Source organism: Rattus rattus, chromosome 2, assembly GCF_011064425.1.
Source record: "Rattus rattus isolate New Zealand chromosome 2, Rrattus_CSIRO_v1, whole genome shotgun sequence".
Classification (NCBI taxonomy): domain Eukaryota; kingdom Metazoa; phylum Chordata; class Mammalia; order Rodentia; family Muridae; genus Rattus; species Rattus rattus.
In genome coordinates this window covers 200,992,746-201,014,475 of record NC_046155.1, presented here as the reverse complement: position 1 = coordinate 201,014,475, position 21,730 = coordinate 200,992,746, and the positions used below count along the sequence as shown (strand labels likewise).

Sequence of the window (21,730 nt, the reverse complement as noted above, 5' to 3'; positions counted from 1 at the left end):
TCCTACATGTACATGTGCATCCCCTCACCCGGCTCTGCTTACTTATATCAGTTAGGTTTGGCATAAGTGGATCCATTTTAGCTGTGGTAATCAGTTACTATTCTCCCTACTCTGACTAACTATAAAAATGATAGTAACTTAAGGAATGAAGGGTTTATTGGGACTCACAGTTTAAGGGTACAGTGTATCATGGCAGGGGAGGCAAGATTGCAGGAGAGCAAGGTGTCTGGTCACGTTGAATCCAGTCAGGAAGCAGAGAGAGATGAGTGCTCAGCCTGCTTTCTCTTTATTCAGCCTGGGGACCTTAGCCTGTGGAAGGAGTCACCATATTCAGGGTGGGGGGATCTTTCCACCTTAGTTAGGGAAGGAGAGGATCAGAACTGAGCTCCAAGGACCTGCCCCAGCCCCCAGAGCCCATGTGTTCCTGGGAACCCTCTCAGAAGCATCCTGAGGTTTGCTTCTCCCCCAGGAAATGCTACATTTTTATCCCAGTGCTACACTTCTTACTCCACATCCTGAGCAGCAAGCAAGTAGTCAAGCCACAGCTTAGATACTCTCTTGTCTTAAAATTCCTTCCACTAAACATATAGGAGTGTGTGTGTGTGTGTGTGTGTGTTAGTGTGTGTGTGTGTGTGTGAGTGTGTGTGTGTGTGTGTGTGTGTGTGTGTGTGTGTGAGTGTGTCTGGAGGACATGGCATCCTGCTTGGGAAGGCATGGGAGTCACTCATCATGCTGTGTCAGCAGTTGGGAGGCAAAGGGAGGTGAACTCTGCCCTCTGACTGGCTTTCTTTTATTTAATCGAGGACCCTGGGCATCGTCTCACTCCAGTTAACCCGTGCAGACTTGTCCAGGTATTTGTTTCCTCTGTTTCTGGATCCTGTCAAGTTGCCAATCAGTTTTTAACCACCTCAGATACATTTTTAAAAGGCTTTTAAAATCCCATGAGTTACACTCAGTGCATGTCTCGGATGCACACACAAATGCTAGTTTTCTTCCCGCCTCAGCACTGAGGAAAGCTAGTCTTTTAGAAGGGAAATGGGGTAAACATGGAATCCGGACTGTCTGCTTTCCTTTGTGACTATTTAAAAGCCTTACCACAGTATTTGACATGTTTGAAAAGCATAAAATTTCAGTGGTAGCATCAGGATGAGGAAACCCAGGACTCTTCCAAAGAGTTTGTTTACTATGAGAGGGCATCCCAGGGCCCAGCAAATTCAACGGTTTCTTGAGTGCACACAGCGCTGATAACAGTTGCAACACCATTTGGCCTTCACATTTTTTAATATCTCAGAAAAATCAGATTTGCCTTTTGATATCAGAATAATTTTTTTATTGTTGTTATAAAGCAGAATCTTGGCATCTTGCCTTTCCTGGTTGAAAACAACTGATATGATACATATGCTTTTCATGATGATCTCTTCTGAGAGCCTCTTTCCTCACCTCCATGCAGAAGCAGACATGAATGTATCCTTAATAAAGTCTCGCGTGCCACATCCTAAAAACAAGAACACTCCTGAGCACGCTAAGAAACACCCCAGGGAGAGAGGCCTCATAGGTGCTGGGTGGAGGGCGGTGAGAGTCCCTGTTTGTAGCTCCTGGGGACGGAGATGAATGGCCAAGTGTCTGAGGAGAGCTGACTGGGGGGACTGGGAAGAGGTTAATGGAATGAAAGCCAGAGATGTGTACTACAGAGCAAGAAGGAGAGGAAAGAGGAGCAGTCGTGATCCTAGGATCTAGACCTACTCCTTAGGGGTAGGATGTATAGCCAGTCTTTGCCTCTTTTTATATGGAAGGAAGACTATGAGTATTTCCTCATGCAGTTTCCTGAGGAAAAGGGGAGATAAACATATGTGCGGGCTAGCTCCCCTGTCCAGGTCACACGTGCAGGCTAGTGCCCCTGTCCAGGTCATACGTGCAGGCTACTTCCCCTGTCCAGGTCATACGTGCAGGCTAGCTCCCCTGTCCAGGTCATACGTCCAGGCTACTTCCCATGAGTTAAACTCAGTGCATGTCTCGGATGCACACACAAATGCTAGTTTTCTTCCCGCCTCAGCACTGAGGAAAGCTAGTCTTTTAGAAGGGAAATGGGGTAAACATGGAATCCGGACTGTCTGCTTTCCTTTGTGACTATTTAAAAGCCTTACCACAGTATTTGACATGTTTGAAAAGCATAAAATTTCAGTGGTAGCATCAGGATGAGGAAACCCAGGACTCTTCCAAAGAGTTTGTTTACTATGAGAGGGCATCCCAGGGCCCAGCAAATCCAACGGTTTCTTGAGTGCACACAGCGCTGATAACAGTTGCAACACCATTTGGCCTTCACATTTTTAATATCTCAGAAAAATCAGATTTGCCTTTTGATATCAGAATAATTTTTTTATTGTTGTTATAAAGCAGAATCTTGGCATCTTGCCTTTCCTGGTTGAAAACAACTGATATGATACATATGCTTTTCATGATGATCTCTTCTGAGAGCCTCTTTCCTCACCTCCATGCAGAAGCAGACATGAATGTATCCTTAATAAAGTCTCGCGTGCCACATCCTAAAAACAAGAACACTCCTGAGCACGCTAAGAAACACCCCAGGGAGAGAGGCCTCATAGGTGCTGGGTGGAGGGCGGTGAGAGTCCCTGTTTGTAGCTCCTGGGGACGGAGATGAATGGCCAAGTGTCTGAGGAGAGCTGACTGGGGGGACTGGGAAGAGGTTAATGGAATGAAAGCCAGAGATGTGCACTACAGAGCAAGAAGGAGAGGAAAGAGGAGCAGTCGTGATCCTAGGATCTAGACCTACTCCTTAGGGGTAGGATGTATAGCCAGTCTTTGCCTCTTTTTATATGGAAGGAAGACTATGAGTATTTCCTCATGCAGTTTCCTGAGGAAAAGGGGAGATAAACATATGTGCGGGCTAGCTCCCCTGTCCAGGTCACACGTGCAGGCTAGTGCCCCTGTCCAGGTCATACGTGCAGGCTACTTCCCCTATCCAGGTCATACGTGCAGGCTACTTTCCCTGTCCAGGTCATACGTGCAGGCTACTTTCCCTGTCCAGGTCATACATGCAGGCTAGCTCCCCTGTCCAGGTCACACATGCAGGCTAGTGCCCCTGTCCAGGTCATACGTGCAGGCTACTTCCCCTATCCAGGTCATACGTGCAGGCTACTTTCCCTGTCCAGGTCATACGTGCAGGCTAGTGCCCCTGTCCAGGTCATACCTACAGGCTACTTCCCCTATCCAGGTCATACATGCAGGCTACTTCCCCTATCCAGGTCATACGTGCAGGCTACTTCCCCTGTCCAGGTCATAAGTCCTGTTTTCTGTTCCTGTCATGGTAAAAACACAGATTGAGATCACGAATGAGGTCAGAGTGTTTTGGGGAGAATGGGTGTCCGTAAGCTTGCTCAAGGAAACAGCCAGCACTGAAGCACGTGGCATTGCCGCCAGCCATGGCTCACACTCAGGCTGATGCTGGTACAAAGGATTGTGGTGTGCTGTTCAGTTGAGCATGGCTTTCTTAAGTCCTGCCAGTTATTAACTATAATCATCTTGTTTATTCTTCAGGCTTTGCCCTGTGGTTAGTGGGCATGGTGATAAATATCCACTCAGACCACATCCTGAGGAATCTGAGAAAACCAGGGGAAACTGGATACAAGATACCCAGGGGTATGTACCAGGGGATCTCTTTGCTCTGCACGCTGCCTGCCTGCCTTCCTTTCTCAGCTCTGCGAACTCAGCGCCGTATTTACCAACTGAAAGTTTTCATCACGAACCACAGTTAGGTCTGGCTTCTGGGCAGGTGATTAAGCATCTGTCAATGTTTGGAGGCCCAATAAGTAGGACTTACAGGCCACTCTGGTACTTCCTGTCCAGCACTGTGACGGAATGGCTTCTTCTATCAAATCTCCCTCTTTAAAAGCTATATAAAATATTGGATGAGACTTTTTGTTTAGAAAAACTTTTAAAAATACATTGCCTGGAAAAGCAGTCACGTGCCAACAGCATCTGAGTGTGTGGTGGAGTTCAAAGAATCCGCTGTGACCGTGTATAACTGGTACCTCCTCTTGCTCATTTACAGCCCAGATCCATGGCCCTTGCTTCATCTGAGAAGCTCGGAGCTGTGGGTTATGTTCCCTGTGGTCTAGGTGTGGTACCTGCCTTCACCACATCTATACAGCCCTCACTGCAGTATCATGCCCAAAAGAAGGGATATTCTAAAGTCGTGGGTCCCACGAGGAACTAGAGCACCATGTTTAAGAGTTACGCTGACACAGAGAACTGGATGGAGGTGTCACTGATGGGTAAACTAGGAGAGTTTTGTGGATGAACCTGAAATATTGATAAAGAAAGCACGTGAGGTCGACTAATACCAAAAATAAGATGTCCAGTTGTGTGACAGGCTGCTGTGTGACTCCTCCCACCCCCCAAGTCTGCTCCCACCCACCAATGACTGCTGGAAGAAAGGATTCTACTCCAGTCTAGAGTCATGAGCAGGTGGGTTGGTTGGTGTGGTTTACAGGAGCAGGGGTGACTCAGAGGCAGCTGGGCCCCCCACAGCCCACCCCAGCCAGGGTAGTGACTCATGAAAGCCACATTGCTGGACTTACCCTGCCTGACTTGCCCACTGGCAGCTTGATGGGCCAGAGAGTCTCTCCTCCCCAGTGGTAACCCTGTCAACCCTGTCGCTTTCAGGAGTTTCCTGAGCCATGTAAGCGTATAGAGTGATTTCTCAGTCACATGCCCTCCTCTGGGTGCGAAGGTTTCACTGTGAAGGAGACAGCAGCACAACCCGGGTGTAATGGGAAGAGGGGCAAGAGGTGAGGGATGGGAGAGGGCCGTTGAGGTTGTGAGTGCTTGTGAACTCCAAAGGAGAGTCCAGTGTGACTTTCTAAAGGAGACTGACAGGGACTGTCCCTGCCCCTACCTCCTGCCTCCCACCAACATCTGCATGATAAGCACCTGATTCCAGCCATGGGAGCCAGATACAGGGAACAAATAGAAGGATGCACAAAGTGCCCAAGCCATCACAGAAGTGACAGGTTCAAGAAACACCACATCTAAGAGACTCAGCACACCTCTCTCATCTCTAGAGCCAGTTACTGAACAGAAAGTAACTTGGGGAAGGATTTGTTTTGGCTTGCAGTTGAGAGGGTGCCGAGAAGCATGGCAGAAATGGCCAGAATACTTCACAGTAGGAATCTGGAAGCCGAAAGATCTAGGGTAAAATCGGGAGTGGGCTGGAAATACTCTGAAGGTCTACCCACCTTGACAGCCATTTTCTCCTAAAAATTCTGTGAGCTGCCTGGATGGTGCCAGGAACTGGGGACAAAGTGCTCAAACACATGAGTCTATGGGGGACACTTCATCGTCACTGATACTCATAGAGTCCAGAGATGGCAGGATCCCTGCTTCCGTTTCCCAAGGATTAGTATCAAAGGCATGTGCCATCATGTGCCATCATGTGCCATCATGTGCCATCATGTGCCAAGACTCCCTCATTTCTTGATGTCAGTTGCAGATTTATGTCCTAAACCTGTCCCAACATATTAACAAAAAACCTGAAGATCAAGAAAGAGAAAGTAAAGAGACCCTCACTGACATACTGCTGAGGAAACAGCAGTGAAACCTGTCTGAACAGGAATGCCTCTCAGGGAGCAGAGGAAGCTGCAGCTGACACCCCACCCAGTGCGGTTTGTCTTGGGGGTCAGAAATGAAGAGGCTGCAGCCTCGGTGCCTACTGACTGGAGCAGAGTGCTGCCTGCGGATCTGCTTTCACCCCGCAGTGAGGACTAACCGCCCCCTTGTCTGCAGCAGCACCATCCCCAGAGGCCTCCACAGCCCTTAGAACAAGCTCAGCAGAGATGCAAAGGCTGATGTCTCCCAGACAACAAGAGATGCCACGGCCACACAGGAAAGGTCAGGCCATCTCGTAGACAGATCGTCATTTCTAATCTTTTTGGGGAGGGACACCAAGAACAACAGCCGAACAACCAGCAGGTCCCGCCGAAGGACGACGTCAAAGATGGAAAGGAAAACAGAATCAAATGAAGTCTGAGACTTGGTTCCATGATACCCCCACAAGCAGGGGGAAGCCCCTGGATGCCCTCAAAACTGAAGTCAAGAGAGCATTGGTGGGGAAGCCCGAGCCTCACGCCTGCCATTCAGAGGAGCTCCGCACACATTGCAGGAAACTGACAGAAAACCATTGGCTACACCCGGACATTCCTCTGCTTGGTGGCTGCTCAGATCCTTGAGCGCCCCCACCCCCACCCCGCACCCAGGAGGAAACACAGGCTTTTTGCCCTAGCATCCCTTGCATGCACTCTGTTGGTGGTTTTGAAGACCCAGGACACGCGGGACGAGGTGTGACAGCTGAGTCTTGAACTCACCCCCTCGCCAAACGCTATGGATTTCAAGAGACTCTTTGGACGCTACCCTCAGCACAGCCACATTTTCTCCTATGCTAGGTCTGTGCTCAGTGACTGAGCCACACCCTGCAGAGTCATTTACCAGAGCAGGCAGTTACTGTGAGCTGTGCCACCGGCCAAGGCCAAGCGAGGTGGTTTGACAGGTTGGTGGCAGATATGGAGATAGGATCCCAGCGAGTCCACACACGCAGCATGCAACTTGGACAAAGGGCAAGCACTGTAGGTTATAGGTGACAGCAACAATTCACTGGGTTTGTTTTGTTCAAAACGTTGTAAAGAGCACATAAAAGCTTGATTGACTGGCTGGTCAGAAGGCCCTGGGATCTGCCTGCCTCCGTCTCCCGAGATCTGAGATTGTGGGATGGGGATCAAAATCAAGCCCTTGTGCTTACAAGGCAGGTGTCTGAGCCATCTGACCTGATCTTAAGCTTTATAAAATTAGCATATATTAATGTCTTGGCAGTGCATTCGTTTGTGGCATGTTATACACACTTGTCACGCACTGTCTTGTCACATGCATCCTTACGACGCTGCCTGTATCTTAAAGGGGCAGTACCTAGCAGAGTGTCTGGGATGTTAGTCAGCTGTGCACTCACCCACCCCTGTTCCCACCCCCACATGTTTCCCCCAGAAAGTCACTTCTCCACACTGGACACCAAAGAGAAAGATCACTTAGTGTCCTGTTGCAGCCTCACTCCATGTTGGGGTGGCATTTGAAGGGAGACTGCAGAGGTGCCTAGTTCGAGGAGTCAGGGTTTTGTTTCGTTTTGTTTTTCCATTTTTCATCATCGTCATCATCATCATCATCATCATGTGGGTATGTGTATTCGTATGTGTGCAGGGCAGACACATGTCACCTCACAAGTTGGAGGTCAGAGGACAACTCATGGATTCAGTTCTTCCTGCCAACCTGTGGGGTCAGAGGGTTGGATTTAGGTCATCAAACTTGGTGACAAGCACCCTCAGCTACCTTTGACCACATGCCCAGACTCTAGTCCTCCTTTGCATACTAGCCTCTCCCGCAGCACTGCCTATACCCTAAGTCCTGAGTCATATCCCTAAGACACTTTGGTTTTCCTGCAGGATCTCACATATCTGGTGCTGAGGTAACAGTCCCGTGCCACCATGCCTGGCTTATTTTCTGTGGTGGCAAGTGAGACAGTGTCATCCCAAGAAGCATCTAAAGCAACACATGATCCCCACAACCTGCTGGGCTCTGACCACAGATGCACGAGGACAGGAATTCTAAAAGTGCAGAACTTGAGATGTGCACACGCGTGCGCGCGCTACAATTTAACCCCTAGAATTTGAAATCATGCCCTTTAATTGTACGTTAGGTCACAGACCCTCTTTGGGACTTGGACCTGATTGAGGCAGTGAGGGAATAGATAGTCACACAGAAGATCTAGGATCGAGACAGGACTATCTGACGGTGAAACCACAGCCTCCAGAAGCTCATCACATTGAATGGAGAGCTGAGGTCATCGCACAGAGCTGGTTCAGAGGTGGAGTGTATGAAGTACAACCAGACCCAGGAGGGAGGTTTAGCTGGCCTTGATAGAAGGCTCTGTAAGGGAGCAGTCTAGGCTGTAAATATCTGTGGGGAGAAAGCTATGGTAGACATTTTCTACACATACTGTCAATGACCACACAGGGACCAGAGAATGGCCTTCCCAATCCTCTGAGCCTCAGCCAGGGAAGGCGTTGCCACTCCCATAAGACCGAGACCCATTGACTTGACCATGCCCGTGACAACACATTCACTCAAGGCTCCGGGCTTCCTAGGCTCTGTACGCCTTGGACACAGAGTTAGGAAGCCCTACTGTACTGTGCTTAGTACCCTCTGGCAACCAGCAGCCATGTATATATGTATACATGTGTATAGTCCTACCCAGGACCTTGCGTCTAGACTTGCCTCACCCAGATGATATGGAACTTCCTCACCACCCCTGAAACTCTGTAAGAGCCACAGATTCCCACTGTGTTTGTAGCAGAGCCAGGCCTGGGACAGGGCTCTATGTATTTCAAAGGAGTGGGTCTGTACATGAGACTGAGCTTTGTCCTCACTGTTGGAGGTCCATATCAGCCCACCACTAAGCCAGCTACTGTTTGGCTATTATTCTGCACTCCCTGTGGCCGCGTATGTCATCTCTATAACTGTAGACTTGTCGGAGAAGCAGACAGGCATGGATACAGGGATACTGACCCTTCCAAAGTTGTGGTTGAAGGAGTCCGACTTGTAGCAAGGTGTCTGTCTCAATGGATGACAGTTAACAAAGGGCTCCTAATTCTGTAAACTTCTCCGTTTTGGTTGAGCTGAGACAATTCCAGTAACTACAATACTTTGGTTCCTAGAAGTTGATTAACCTGTGTCTTTTGACTTTGGCTGCCCTGCCCCATGACCTTCCCAGGATGCAGTAATGGCCAATTGACAGAGGGTTGTTTGTTGTTCATTGTTTATTGATCACTACTCACCACTCCTGGGTTACACCTAGCAGTGGCCAACCCCAGGCCAAACATGGAAGCTCTCAATTCTCTCGAGTGCCCTACATTACAAACCTCAGTGTGCAAATGAGCTCTGATCCTTACTGACTCTTCTCTAGGTTTTCCTCCCAAATAAGCCGTTAGTACCATACTGTAAGTTTTCCTGCCTTGTCTGTCTCTCTTCTCACTGTAGCACACCTTCTTCCTCTCTGGTTCCTGTCCCCAACCCCCAGACTCCATTCCCTTGAGCGCTCTCTGCCTGCCTCTTCCCTTTGAACTCCTGGCATCCCCACCATCGGACTTGGCTCTGGCTGAGCTTTGAATTTCCTTCCTTTCTCCAGAAGCTTCTTTTCTAATCATCCTACACGTGGACACCTCAAAAACCATGGTGCACAGCTCCCCAAACAGAACTGTGGGGCAGTAAAGCGGCCTCTGTCCTCTGGCTAAACAGAGCTGTTGGTTGGGGGACATATCTTCCTTTCTGTTAGGAAGACTCTCATCCCTCCTTTCAGGCATGGCCCAGCAACCCTCTAACTGTCTAGACATTTTCTGACATGTGTCCTAACCTTTCTACTAAGGCATAGGCTGGCAGAGGCAGTGCATGGCTGCTGTTTGCCAGAGGGTACTATGCTTAACTCGCACATGGAAGCAGTCCTCACATCTGAGGTGTCCTTCTTCAGTGCTCTCTCTCTCTCTCTCTCTGTCTCTCTCTCTGTCTCTGTCTCTCTCTCTCTCTCTCTCTCTCTCTCTCTCTCTCTCTCTCTCTCTCTCTCTCTCTCTCTCTCTCTCTGGTCCTCCTCCAAATAAACCCTCCTGTCAGCCTCCCAGACCTGACACCCTTCTCTAGAAACTGCCACCTCTCCTTCCTGTACGCCGCTTTCCAAAATCTGCCACTAAAATTTACTACAGAAAAGAGCTGTTTCCAAATCCTGCAGACAGAGGACAGCAGCTACCTTGCCTGGCTATCTGTCTGTCTTAGCAAAGCTCGTTTCTCAACCTGACTCCCAGCGATGATCTAATCCTGCAATCTTAACTGACCTCTGCCTCCTTCTCCTCGGACACACAGAACAGCTTATGGCCGCTGCCCATGTCTCCTCTCCCACCCCAGACCCTAACCACAATTTAACACCTGAGTCACCTCTCCCCTCCCCCCTGGCCAACCTAACACCTGAGTTGTCTGGCTCAGAACCAGGGGTATTCACGGAAAACCAACCACCCCTCTCCTGTAGCCTTGTGTAGGAGGTAACATTCTGCAGAGCCTCCCTCCATAAAGGCATCTACTGCCCTAAGTCCTGTCATTCCACCTCATAAAACCTTCCAGTCCATATCCTGCCAGGGGCTTTTTTCCCACTGGAATTTATGTTCTGCACACAATTCCCAGAATCCTGCTAGGTACCATTTATAGTGATGTTTCCCTTTTCTCTCCTTTCATCTAGGAGGCCTGTTTGAATACGTATCTGCAGCCAACTATTTTGGGGAGCTCGTGGAGTGGTGTGGCTTTGCACTGGCCAGTTGGTCCCTCCGGGGTGTAGTGTTTGCACTGTTCACACTCAGCACACTGCTCACCAGAGCGAAGCAGCATCATCAGTAAGTTTTAACACATCTCTGCTTTCTAAGTTCATTCTTAGATGTCAGCATAACAATTTCTGGGCTACACTTTGGGAATGCTAACATTAACTCGAATTGCTAATCCCACTGCATAAAAACCGAGAACCCAGAAGCAGGACTTGCAGCTTTGAGGATCCTCAGGTGAAGAGGGAAGGTCAGACATCAATCACAAGAGCCAGTCACTATTCAGTTGCTGGGACACCATGACCAAGGTGGCACTTACGAATGCAAGCATTTAACTGGTAACTTGTGCACAGTTTCAGAGATGAGGTCCATCCATTATCATCATTGTGGGGAGCATGGCAGCAGGCATGATGCTGGAGAAGTAATTGAGAGCTACATCTCCATCTGTAGGCAGAGAGAAGGAAAGACAGATAGACAAACAGACACCGGACTAGGCAAGGGCTTTTCACACTTCCTCTAACAAGGCCACAGCCCCTAATCCTTTGATAGCTCCACTTCCTGGTGATTAAGAACTGAAGACCTCTTGAGCAACCTGCAGAGAAAGACAGGTGTAAAGAGACACTGCGCACGCCTGCAAGGAAGGTCGTGAAAAGGAACGTGCACTGTCTGCAGTGTCTGGAAGTGCAGTGCAGAGAACTGCTGCTTGTCTGTGGCACTGACCTAACTGTAGAGAGGGAAAAAGTAGCAGCTTTGTCCATCAGGATGGGAAGAGCCTGGGCTGGGAATCTGTTGTGTGCATTCCAGCTTGGCTATTTTATAGGGCTTTCCCTTTCTCCTAGTGATAGTTCAGAGCCCCACCCCCACCCCGTGCCTTCCGGCTGCCTGACCTTGAAGGAAGCAAACAGTCATCACAGGAAGAATGCATTTGCTCTCCTGGTTCACTAAAACTGCTACTCTGGTTCCCCTGCAGCCCCTTCTTAGATAAGAACACTGACTCCTGTCAGGGAATAGGGAGTGACTGCTGTAGCTGCTTCATGCTAAGAAGGGGCGGAGTCTACAGGTGTTAGCGGTATATCTAAGCTCCGCCCCACAGTTGCCTGGCAACAGCCAGGTGTGCCTGACTACAAAAGGGGCTGCTTGCCCCCTCTTCTCCTTGCTGTCAGCCTCTCACCCCTCTCCCTTCTCTGCCAACTCCCTTCCCCCTCTCTACCTGCTTATGGCCTGCCTCCACTTCGCTCATGGCCTCTTCTCTCTCTCTCTCTCTCTCTCTCTCTCTCTCTCTCTCTCTCTCTCTCTCTCTCTCTGCCTTTCTCTGTCTCTACTACCCTCTCAGCTCCCCTCCCCATGCCCTGAATAAACTCTAGTCTATACTATCCCATCTTGTGGCTGGTCCCTCAGGGGTAGGGGATGCCCCAGCATGGGCCTGCGGAGGCACTCCCTTCCCCCACACCTAACTACACCTCCATCAAACATATTCCCTTTCTCCTTATCTTTTTATAAAACACAACATTTGGTGCTGACAGGGACATGGGTCTTAAAAAAAGAAAGAACTCTTAGGTGGCCTTCTGGGGCTGCTCCAGGTGGCTTCGGTAGAGATTGGTCAGGCAGTGCATCTTGAGCTCTCTCTGCAGGACCATCTGTAGAAGCCAAGGGGTAGAAGGACTGGAGACAAGAATGCTAGTGGCCATTTTAGTGTATCCCAGAGAGTGATGAACACTGGCATTTTGTGGCTGTTAGAGTGGCTAGTTTCACAGTGAGAGGGACCTTCCAGAGAGAGAGGGGGAGGGGAGGGAGGAGGAGAGGAGAGGAGAGGAGAGGAGGAGGAGAGGAGAGGAAGAGGAGAGGAGAGAGGAGGAAAAGTTTTAACCACCACTTGACTATTAGGTTAAAACAGTGGACCGGTCTCTTGGCTTCACATAGGTGCTGCTGTTGAAATTGAACCCAGTGTCCAAAGAATATGATCCCTTTAACCTCTTAGAAAAGTATGCTACTCATTACACCCCTGCACTAACCTTTCCTGCTGGGTGTTTAAGTTTAAACGGGGCTAGGATCAATCATTTATCTTTTAGTAACTTATATTGGGTTTTACTGCTATGAAAAGACACCATGACCATAGCAACTCTTAAGAAAGAAAATATTTGGGGTTGGGGATTTAGCTCAGTGGTAGAGCGCTTGCCTAGAAAGCGCAAGGCCCTGGGTTCGGTCCCCAGCTCTGAAAAAAAGAACCAAAAAAAAAAAAAAAAAAAAAAAAAAAGAAAATATTTAATTGGGGCTGGCTTACAGTTTCAGAGGTTCAGTCTGTTATTGTGGCAGGAAGCATGGCAGTGTGCAGGCAGGCATGGTGTTGGAGAAGGAGCTAATAGTTCTACATCTTGATCCGCAGACAGTAGAAGGAAACTGTGTCACACTGGGCATAGCTAGAGCTTAGAAGACCTCATCCCCAGTGACACACTTCCAACAAGGCCACATCTCCTGATAGCGCCACTCCCTATGGGCCTCTGGGGGCCATTTTCTTTCAAACCACCACAGGCACCTTGCTCTCGGCCACCCTTTCTCCCTCCTTCTGTCTTGTAACTTCTGCTGCTGTGCGGCTACTTGACGGCGTCTACTGCCGAGCATGCGGTCTCTGTCTGCTTCGTGTCCTCCCCAGCCCCAAAAACAGCTGCCAAAGACAGCTTGCAGCTTGTCTTCCTTGTTCTTTCTCTCAAAGTCCAATGAAACTGTCACTGTCTTCCAGCCGCCGCCTGATGCACTGTTTAACTCTCTCTTGGTAAGATTGAGAATCTAGAGACCCTGATTTCCCTGGCAACGCCAAGAATGCCTTGTGAGTTTTTGCTAGTAGAGATTTCCTGTGGAAAACTGAATTATTTATTTCCCATTTCTGGATGCTTCATATCCAAATGCCAAGTTTTGTTAAAGAAAACTGCTTTGCAATGGAGTTGGCCACCTCATGTTCAGTCCTGCCCTCCCATCCAGTTTCAGAAGTATGATTGACAGCTCATTCGTCCAATCAGGGATGAGCCACCATTTAGTATTTCCTATCAAGTGCTGCCGATGTAAAGAACAGCAGCATGCCTGGACAAGACAGCAGTCGCTAGAGGCCATGGTCCCTGTGCACGAGGAGCAGTGGCTGAAAATGGAGCTAAATCTTGGTTCCTTGGCTCCTCTAGTGCACCAATAGGCTAATGAGCAGGAGCCTCCCTGCCTCCTCCCTGACGCTGGCTCTGTCTAGCTCTGTGAACATAGGTGAACATAGGTCAATGAGGCTGGATTGGATAGAAACTGCCCCAGATAGACTCAGCAGATGTGGCTCCTGGCTTATCTCAGAGTTGGTGTGGTTTACTAAAGGAGAAAACTGGGGGGTGATGAGACACTGAGCCATGGGTAAGATATGGAGATCCCATTGTTTATTCTGACCTCTCCTGGGGACAGACTAGACTATAGTGGCTGTTCCCTGCTGACAGACTAGCCATCCCTGTTCAGATAGACTAGGGAATTCAAGTTGGCAAAAGGCAACTCTGACCTGAGATTTTCCCTATCTCTGCTGTTCTGTTTCACGTTAGATGGGAAAACTTCTAAGAATCCTCCAAGGTCACTACTTGGCTGCTTTCTCAAACACTGGGCCAAGTTAGACAAACGAAAAAACCCAAGGCAGAGACCCAGTGTCCCCTGGGATGTTTCCCTTGCAGGAGAATTTGGATTAGTGGGAGAATTTGGATTAGCCTATATTCACACAGCCTTCTCCTTAGTGGAGTCTAAAGACAGCAGAAGGTATTCTAGACTTGCAAGCAGTCGATGACCCCAAATCTAACAGGAATTCTGGGTCGGACAGTGGTGAAGGTGGGGGTACATTTGTCTGCTTCTCCTTGAGCAAGGCCATTTGCTGCAACTCACCCAGACACATGAAATTTAAAGACCTGTCAATTCCTATTCCCAAAGAATGGCCCAAAAGATGGAGTAACCTGGACAAATTCATATCCCTTACAAGGAGGACAGACGGGTGCTCCAGGCGCTGCGAGTTGTGCGGGATTCAGAGGATTCTTTCAGTGTAAATCACTGGCTTCAGTTCTACCGTGGAGCACGTGCCTTTCACGTATCTGCCACTCCCACTCATTCAAAGCGAAGGCCACAACTGTAGAGATCACTAAGACCGCCTTGTATTTTCCGTAAGGTTTCCTTAGCAGTTTATGAAGCCACACCGAGTGACTGTACATAGGTGGTATCATCTTACTGTACAGTGGTGTTACATACCCCTGCCTTCCATGCCAGACAACGGCGTGGTCTGAGCCGTGAAAACTTAACAGAAGTGCATACGGCTAGGCTGACTGACTATCCTGTGCTCTTGGTTTATATATCACAACATGGCTGGATGCCTTTCCAGAGTGAAAAAAGAAATCTGGAAAGTTAATCATGTTACAAGGGTCTGAGAGATGAGAGAGTTTTATGACTATGCAAAAAAAACTTTTTTTAAAAAAGATTTATCTATTATATATAAGAATACTGTTGCTGTCTTCAGACACACCAGAAGAAGGCATCAGATCTCATTACAGATGGCTGTGAGCCAACGTGTGGTTGCTGGGATTTGAACTCAGGACCTCTGGAAGAGCAGTCAGTGCCTTTAACCATTGAGCCACCTGTCCAGCCTGCTAAAAACTTTTATGCTGACTAGATATAAGCTAAAGTCATCTGAGAAGAGAGAACCTCAGTTGAGAAAAGACTTCCATTGGCAGGCCTGTAAGGCATTTTCTTAATTAGTGATCAAGAAGGGAGGGCCCAGCCCATTGTGGGTGGTACCATCCCCGGGCTGGTGGTCCTGGATTCTATAAGAAAGCAAGCTGAGCAAGCCATGAGAAGCAAGCCAGTGAGCAGCACCTTCCATGACCTCTGCATCAGCTCCTGCGTCCAGGTTCCAGCTGGACTGGGTGATGAACAATGATGTGGAAGACAAATCCTTTCCTTACCAAGTTGGCCATGGTTGTTTCATAGCAGTAATAGTGACCCTAAGGCAATGGGATATGCACAAGGTCACAGCTTAATACACTGTCATCAAACTGCTTAAATCAGTGGATTTAACTCTTCAGAACAATTATTAACAGGGCTGGCTCTAAGAATCAAAATTTATTTCTTCGTACAGATGGAACAGTTTGTAAAAGGAGAAAGGAGCCAGAAACTCCTGCCAAGCCAGGGATCCTGATCCCTAAGTGGCTGTGATTCTAAAAAGGGTGCTTTGAATAAAAATGGCACCCATAGATCAGGAGGTGTGGCCATGACAATAATGGGCTAAACCTCTGAACTGTAAGCCAGCTGGCACAATTTTCCTTTGTAAGGGTTGCTGTGGTCATGGTGTCTGTTCACAACAGTAAAACCCAAACTAAGGCAATGCCCAGGAAAATGGGCTTATGCTTTGACCTGATGTCTAAAAGAAAGAAAAGAAGGAAAAGAAAGACTTTTAAGCTCAGTAAAGTGAGCAGGCTCAGCAGACTGCCTGTTAGTGGCATAAGCAACTGCACTGAGGGCAGGGTTCTCAAAGGGAAAGTGTGCTATCTCGTCAAGGGGCAGTTGTTCCTCCTGTCTCTTTACCGTGGCTTTAAATGAATGTGACTTCCCGAGGGTCCCTTGGCCAGGTGACTAACAGTCCCAACTGGATGAACTTTTAATGAATGGTGTACTCACTGGAGTAGATCAGAATGTAAGGTCCCCACCCAAGGCTAGAGGTAGATTCCATTCCTTTGACTAGGAGCAAATCACTTTCTTAATGGACCTGGACAGAACCCTGATACCTCACAGTGGACTCTAAAGCTATGGTCACATTTCCCCCATAAGAATAAGGAGCCTTAAAATCACTTAGGAGACGGGCTCCTTGAGAGACTCAGCAGAGGGATTTCTAATTCCAGACCTGCCAAGGTAACATAACAACATCCTACACCCCACCCCCAAAGGAATAATTACTTTGTCCTTAGCTTGCAAGGCCAATACTTTTGAACAAATTCTAGGCTGACATATATGTAGAGAGAGAGCTCAATAAACCGAACAGTCAAACCATCTGATAAGTTACTGAGAAGAAAACACCTGAAAGAGACAGTCCCAGCTGTGTACTCATTGCAGTGTGGCAGAACGCTGTTGCCTGGCACTGAAACTGTAGAAACAGTGCAATTCCAGTTTATAAATGCTTGCACGGACAGCCGCCTCCTAGGACATTAGCTGTTGTAGCTTGCTAATACATGTACTCTGGTGAGAATAAAACTTAAAGAAGTGTAAGGGGAGGCTGCCTTTTTCAGGAGGCCAAGCAGCCATACTTAATTAGCACAGCATTGAGTCTTTGACAAGTCACACTGATAGGTCGCAGTTCTCCAGAACGTGGCAGAGCAGATACAGACACACTCTTGTTTGTTCATAGTAAATGCTTGCACCTAAAGGTCAGCCATAGACAAAACACTGAAATCTAAGAGCGAGATTTAACTACCGTAATGCTGCCTACTTACCAGTTTAATGACCCTTTAGAAACCACCTCAGTGGGGTTGGGGATTTAGCTCAGTGGTAGAGCGCTTGCCTAGCAAGCACAAGGCCCTGGGTTCGGTCCCCAGCTCTGAAAAAAAAGAAAAAGGAAAAAAAAAAAAAAAAAGAAACCACCTCAATGTGTCCTCGGGATACAGTGATGGGATTTTTTTTTGCAGTAGGGATTTAGAAAAAGGAAGACAACAGAATGTGTTGTGGATCGCTGGCCATTCCCACCACCTCTCCAGCCCAAGACTCAGAAGCGTAGTCTGTGAAGTCCAGCGTTACTCCAGCCCTCGAGACAGAAAGATAATAAGTCCCTGAGTAGGGCCTGCTGTGGAGGGGCTGGGAGCGCAGGGATATCCGGAAGTCATATACACACTAGCTCACTGCAACACAATTTCAGGACTGATTGGCATGAATCATACAAGATAGAGGGAGGCAGACGTGGAAGTCGTAAGAGACGGCATTTTGAGGCGGACTGTGATTTCAGTAATTTAAGTGGAAAGGCTTTAATTGTGCAATCAACACATCTCGTTCCTGACTAGCTAATGATTTTTCAACAAGTTTTACACCACCTTTAGGCTAATGACCTTCGACCACATAGTAGCCAGAGGTGTACAGCATCCCTCAGCCGTGTGCCAGGTCACCCTACCAGTGTGCACCGTCATCTTTGCTGGCTTGTGCTCTCCTGGTTATTTTGCCCTTGCCCCTCTGGGTCATTTTCAGTAGGCAGCTTCTAGAAGAACCAATGCCCTTCATCCACACGGGCACCCTGTTCAGATATCCCCAGGGCATCTTTTTTTTTTTTTTTAGAATGTTACTTGCTCAAGTCAGAATCTGGTACCAATGAAATGGTGACAGCTTTGCCAATAACAAGAACATGCTCTTCCATGGCTAGGAAGGGAGACTGCCACAGGAGGCAGGTCCCAAAGATACATGGATAGTTTCACAACCCAAAATCCAAGTTAAATCCCAGAGGCGGCACTCACCATTTGACCCAGCGGTGGCCAACTAGGAGTGGCGCAGCCTCACATCATATCGGTTTTACATGGTGGCCAGCGAGCTAGCCTTTACTACATTTCTGCAGAGTTGACGGCCTGCGGCCAGCACCATTACCGCCCTATGGCTCCCGCATCTTGGTCGCTCGCAAATAGGGCCCCCAAATCATTCGCACAATACAACTACATACAGCTGTCCAAAGAGCAGCAAAAGAGCTCCCCAGGGCATCTTAAGAAGGAGCTGTGTGAGGCAGCCGAGCCCCTGGCAGGCCTTCAGCACCTGTGAGTGTCCACAGTCACACTGGGAAATGGGTCCCTTGTCTGCACTGGCAGCCATTCATAACCTTTGGAAAAGGGTCCCATCCCCGAGTTTCATGCCAAGGAGGTGACAGGAGGTGCAGAGGCCCTGGCCATCTTCTTGTCGTTTTTTCCTATTGTCTAGATAGCATGTGACAGTGACTGTGGTGGCCGACCCCATAGGTTATCATTTCTGTGTTTGTGGATCACAGTTAGATCGACCCAAAGACAGCAAATAATGCCTCTGCTTCTCTTCCCAGTCCTTGTCTCATATTTCTGCTACACTAACAAATAATCATTTTCCTTTATCATCTTTACTCTGCTTAGCATCTTCCGTGCCTATGGAAGCTTCTTTTTGTATACCATTTCTAAATCTCATAAAGGAAAAAGTGAATTTCCGCAGATGAGGCTTCATGCGCCTTTGCTCAGTCTGTCCTCCAGCTCCCGGACTCAGGCCATCCTCCAACCAAGCCTCTCAAGTGGCTACGGCTCCTTCGTTCCCACCCTTTCTCTCCGCCTCTTTGGCTATCAACCTCCCGAGCTGGCAGCCCATGTTGATGTAATTATATCAAAACTAAAGATACCATTTGTTTGGAGTGGAAAGCTGAATTTTGGCTATTACCAATTGTATTTTTTTTTTGTTATTGTTGTTGTTTTTGAGTGAATATATAATCCTAGCTAGCCGGTATAAAACACATGCAACCCAGGTCTTCTATTTACACGCCGTAAGCCTAGCTTGGGCGTGTTTGGAACCATCCTAACCTATTCCCCAGCTATGAAATCCCTTATTTGCAGTTCCTCCTGGTCATGGCAGCCTCCTCCACCTCCACTTCTTTCTCCCTCTTCTCCTTCTACCTGCGACCTCCTCCCTCGACCTTCAAGTCTCACCTTTCACCTTTTCAGGCTGTAGCCTTTTATTGACCAGTTACATTGGGGAGCAAAGTTCAGAGCATCCCTTGGTGTACGTGAGGATCTGAGGATCGAGGGGTTGGAAGGAGCAACCTCACCCTGGGAATCCAGTGTTTAGCATTACAATACAAGCAGCACCAGACCAACCCACTTCAGTCTTTAGTGTACACCAACTACGTTCCTTCCAAAAGGAAAGGTGAATTTACCCAGGCCGCTTCTGAGGCACACTCCAGATACTTGAAATTGTTCAAATAGGGACAAAACTACACTTTAAACATCCCTGTTGTTAAGAAAACAAAACAAGAAACTTAAGGCTGACAAGCTGTCTCCGTAGCCTAAGGCATTTCCTGCCAAGCCTGAGAATCTGAGTTCAGTGCCTGGTGTGTATGCAGTGGAAAAAGAGTCAGTTTTCAGAAATTTGTCTTCTGACCTCTACACACTCACCACGGTGTGTGCGTGTACACACAGACACACACACACACACACACACACACTTTTAAAATGTAAAAAAAAGAAGCCCGTGGCATTTCTTGCAGTCACCTTTGTCAACTTCTTCACAAATGCTTAAGCCTTGAAATGAATCGGCTCCGAAATCTTTTCTCTCTCGTTTCAGGTGGTACCATGAGAAGTTTGAAGATTACCCCAAGTCAAGAAAAATAATGATTCCATTTGTGCTTTAGTGCTCTGTTAGCGCTGTTGCCTCCCATGAGCTGAGCGTCTGTCTGTCTCCCTGGTGACTTTGCTCTGAGCACTTATGAATGAATTGTTTTCCTTAATTCTCCTGCAGCCCCTTTCTCAGGAAAGGCTGGGGGGTGGGGGGAGGGTGTTGTCCCCTGGTAAAGGACAAAGCCAATGATAAACTAATCCACCACATGCAGTTAGGGGCTACGCTGCCTGCTGGATCCGAAGCAGGTAGCCCTGAGTCATTATGGCGCTCTCTGACTTCAGCAATCAGCAGCCCTTACAATCCTGCAAGGATTCCACCCAAGTCAGCAGCAGTCACGGGCCTCCTTCACTGATGTGTGTTCTGCCACAGAGGTGTGGGAGTGTGGCCCAAGCACAGTCTGCCATCCTTGACCGCAGACCTCTTGGACCCACCCCCACTCCCTCCAGACACTGGTAAGAGAAGCCTTCCTGCCACATGTCCTGTCCTCAGGAGGTGAGACAGCAGAGTGCTTCCATTCACTCGATGACCCCATTTTTGCTCTTCCTTTGGGCTAGAATTCATTAAGTTCCTTAAAAACAAAACAAAACTTTTTCTTAATAGTACAAAACAAAATATCAAAACAAAATTTGTTATTTTGAATGCACCCAAGGACCAATCATGTCACACAAAGAAAGCTCAGGGCTAGCCTGGACTGTGTAGGGAGACCCTGTTTGGGGAAAAAAAAAAAATGAAGATAACAACCAGCTAACTGTCCAAAGAAGTGACCGCAGTAATAAAAGACGCCGCCCACACAGGCACCAGCTTGGGAGAAAGATGTGTGCCTGGGAATGTAAACCCATTGTTGCTCTGGGCAGGCTGAGGCCCACTGGTGAAGAGCCATTCCCACCGGACCCATGCACACTGCCTCAAGGCAGCGTCTGCACTCACTTCTCACCCGCTGCCACCACAGCTAAAGGAAACAGAACGGATAGAACTGTGTGCTCTGAACCCAGTGAAGATGCTGCATGAAGACCTGCGGGCACACCTGATGGCGTGCACGGTGCTCACCACTCGCCTGACTCGGACCATCTCTGTGTGCCCGCTGCCACCTCTGTGGGCCCTTTCCAGCTGGCTTTCCCATCAGGGCTTCCTGAGCTCTTCTGCTCTCAGACAGAAACTATTCTCTGTTCCTCTGGTTCGCAGATTGTCTAGACTTGACCCAGAAAACTTCATGACGCAGCTAATTCATTTTAACAAAGAACAGTGTTTAATGGGGAACTACCCTTCAATCCTTTACCCTCCCCCTTTCTGGCCAAGTAACTGCTTGAAAACCTAAAGCACTAAACATTGTAGGTCTCCTCTCAAAACCTCAGGCCTGTCTGGTGTGTTCTGAAACGTTTGTGTGGAAGGAGATGTTCAGCTGAGACCCTGGGAATGTTTGCTGTGAACTTGACCTCCCTTGGAGGGCATGGTGCTAGATAAACTTGGAACCCAGGACTCCAGGTTGCTAGGCAGATGCCCTGACACTAAGCCACATCACACATTAGCTCTGTGATGCCTCTTTCTTTATGAAGGACCAAGCTGCCCACATACTAAGTGAGATTAATTTAAGAGGAATCCTGTCCTAACACTATATACTTCATTCCCTACAACTCAACTTACTTGTATGAACCATGATTGTTAAGGAAATTAATAAACTACATTTATAAGTACAGATGTATTATTTGTCTTCATGACTGGTTGGCACCATCACCTTTTTAGTATTCAGCCCTGGAAGCTCACTTCTTTCCCAGTGGTGGGTGGTCCAACCCCCTTTAATACCCTAGGTGAGGGTGCATAGTTAGAGACCCTTTCATGGTTTTAATTAAGGTTGTTAGATATTCAAATGAAAATCTGTTTCAACAGGTTTTTAAGTGGAACAAAATGAAGCTATGAATGTTTCTGGCTTCACCTTGTCAAACTACACT

The 21,730-nt window shown here is 48.1% G+C and overlaps 1 protein-coding gene and 1 non-coding gene across 2 annotated transcripts in view; one reads left to right on the top strand and one right to left on the bottom strand.

Moving 5' to 3' along the window:
• Positions 1-21,477, top strand: part of Srd5a1 (steroid 5 alpha-reductase 1) — a 35,280-nt gene extending 13,803 nt beyond the window's left edge. The window contains exons 3-5 of the mRNA XM_032894826.1: positions 3,556-3,657; positions 10,340-10,490; positions 19,731-21,477. Of these exons, the coding sequence (XP_032750717.1) occupies positions 3,556-3,657; positions 10,340-10,490; positions 19,731-19,797 (320 nt within the window). The 3' untranslated portion in view covers positions 19,798-21,477. The remainder of the gene's footprint in view (positions 1-3,555; positions 3,658-10,339; positions 10,491-19,730) is intronic.
• LOC116894973 lies at positions 17,726-17,855 on the bottom strand. Its single transcript, XR_004387164.1, has one exon. It is a non-coding gene; the product is annotated as a small nucleolar RNA SNORA24 (small nucleolar RNA).
• Positions 21,478-21,730: the final 253 nt, after the last annotated feature.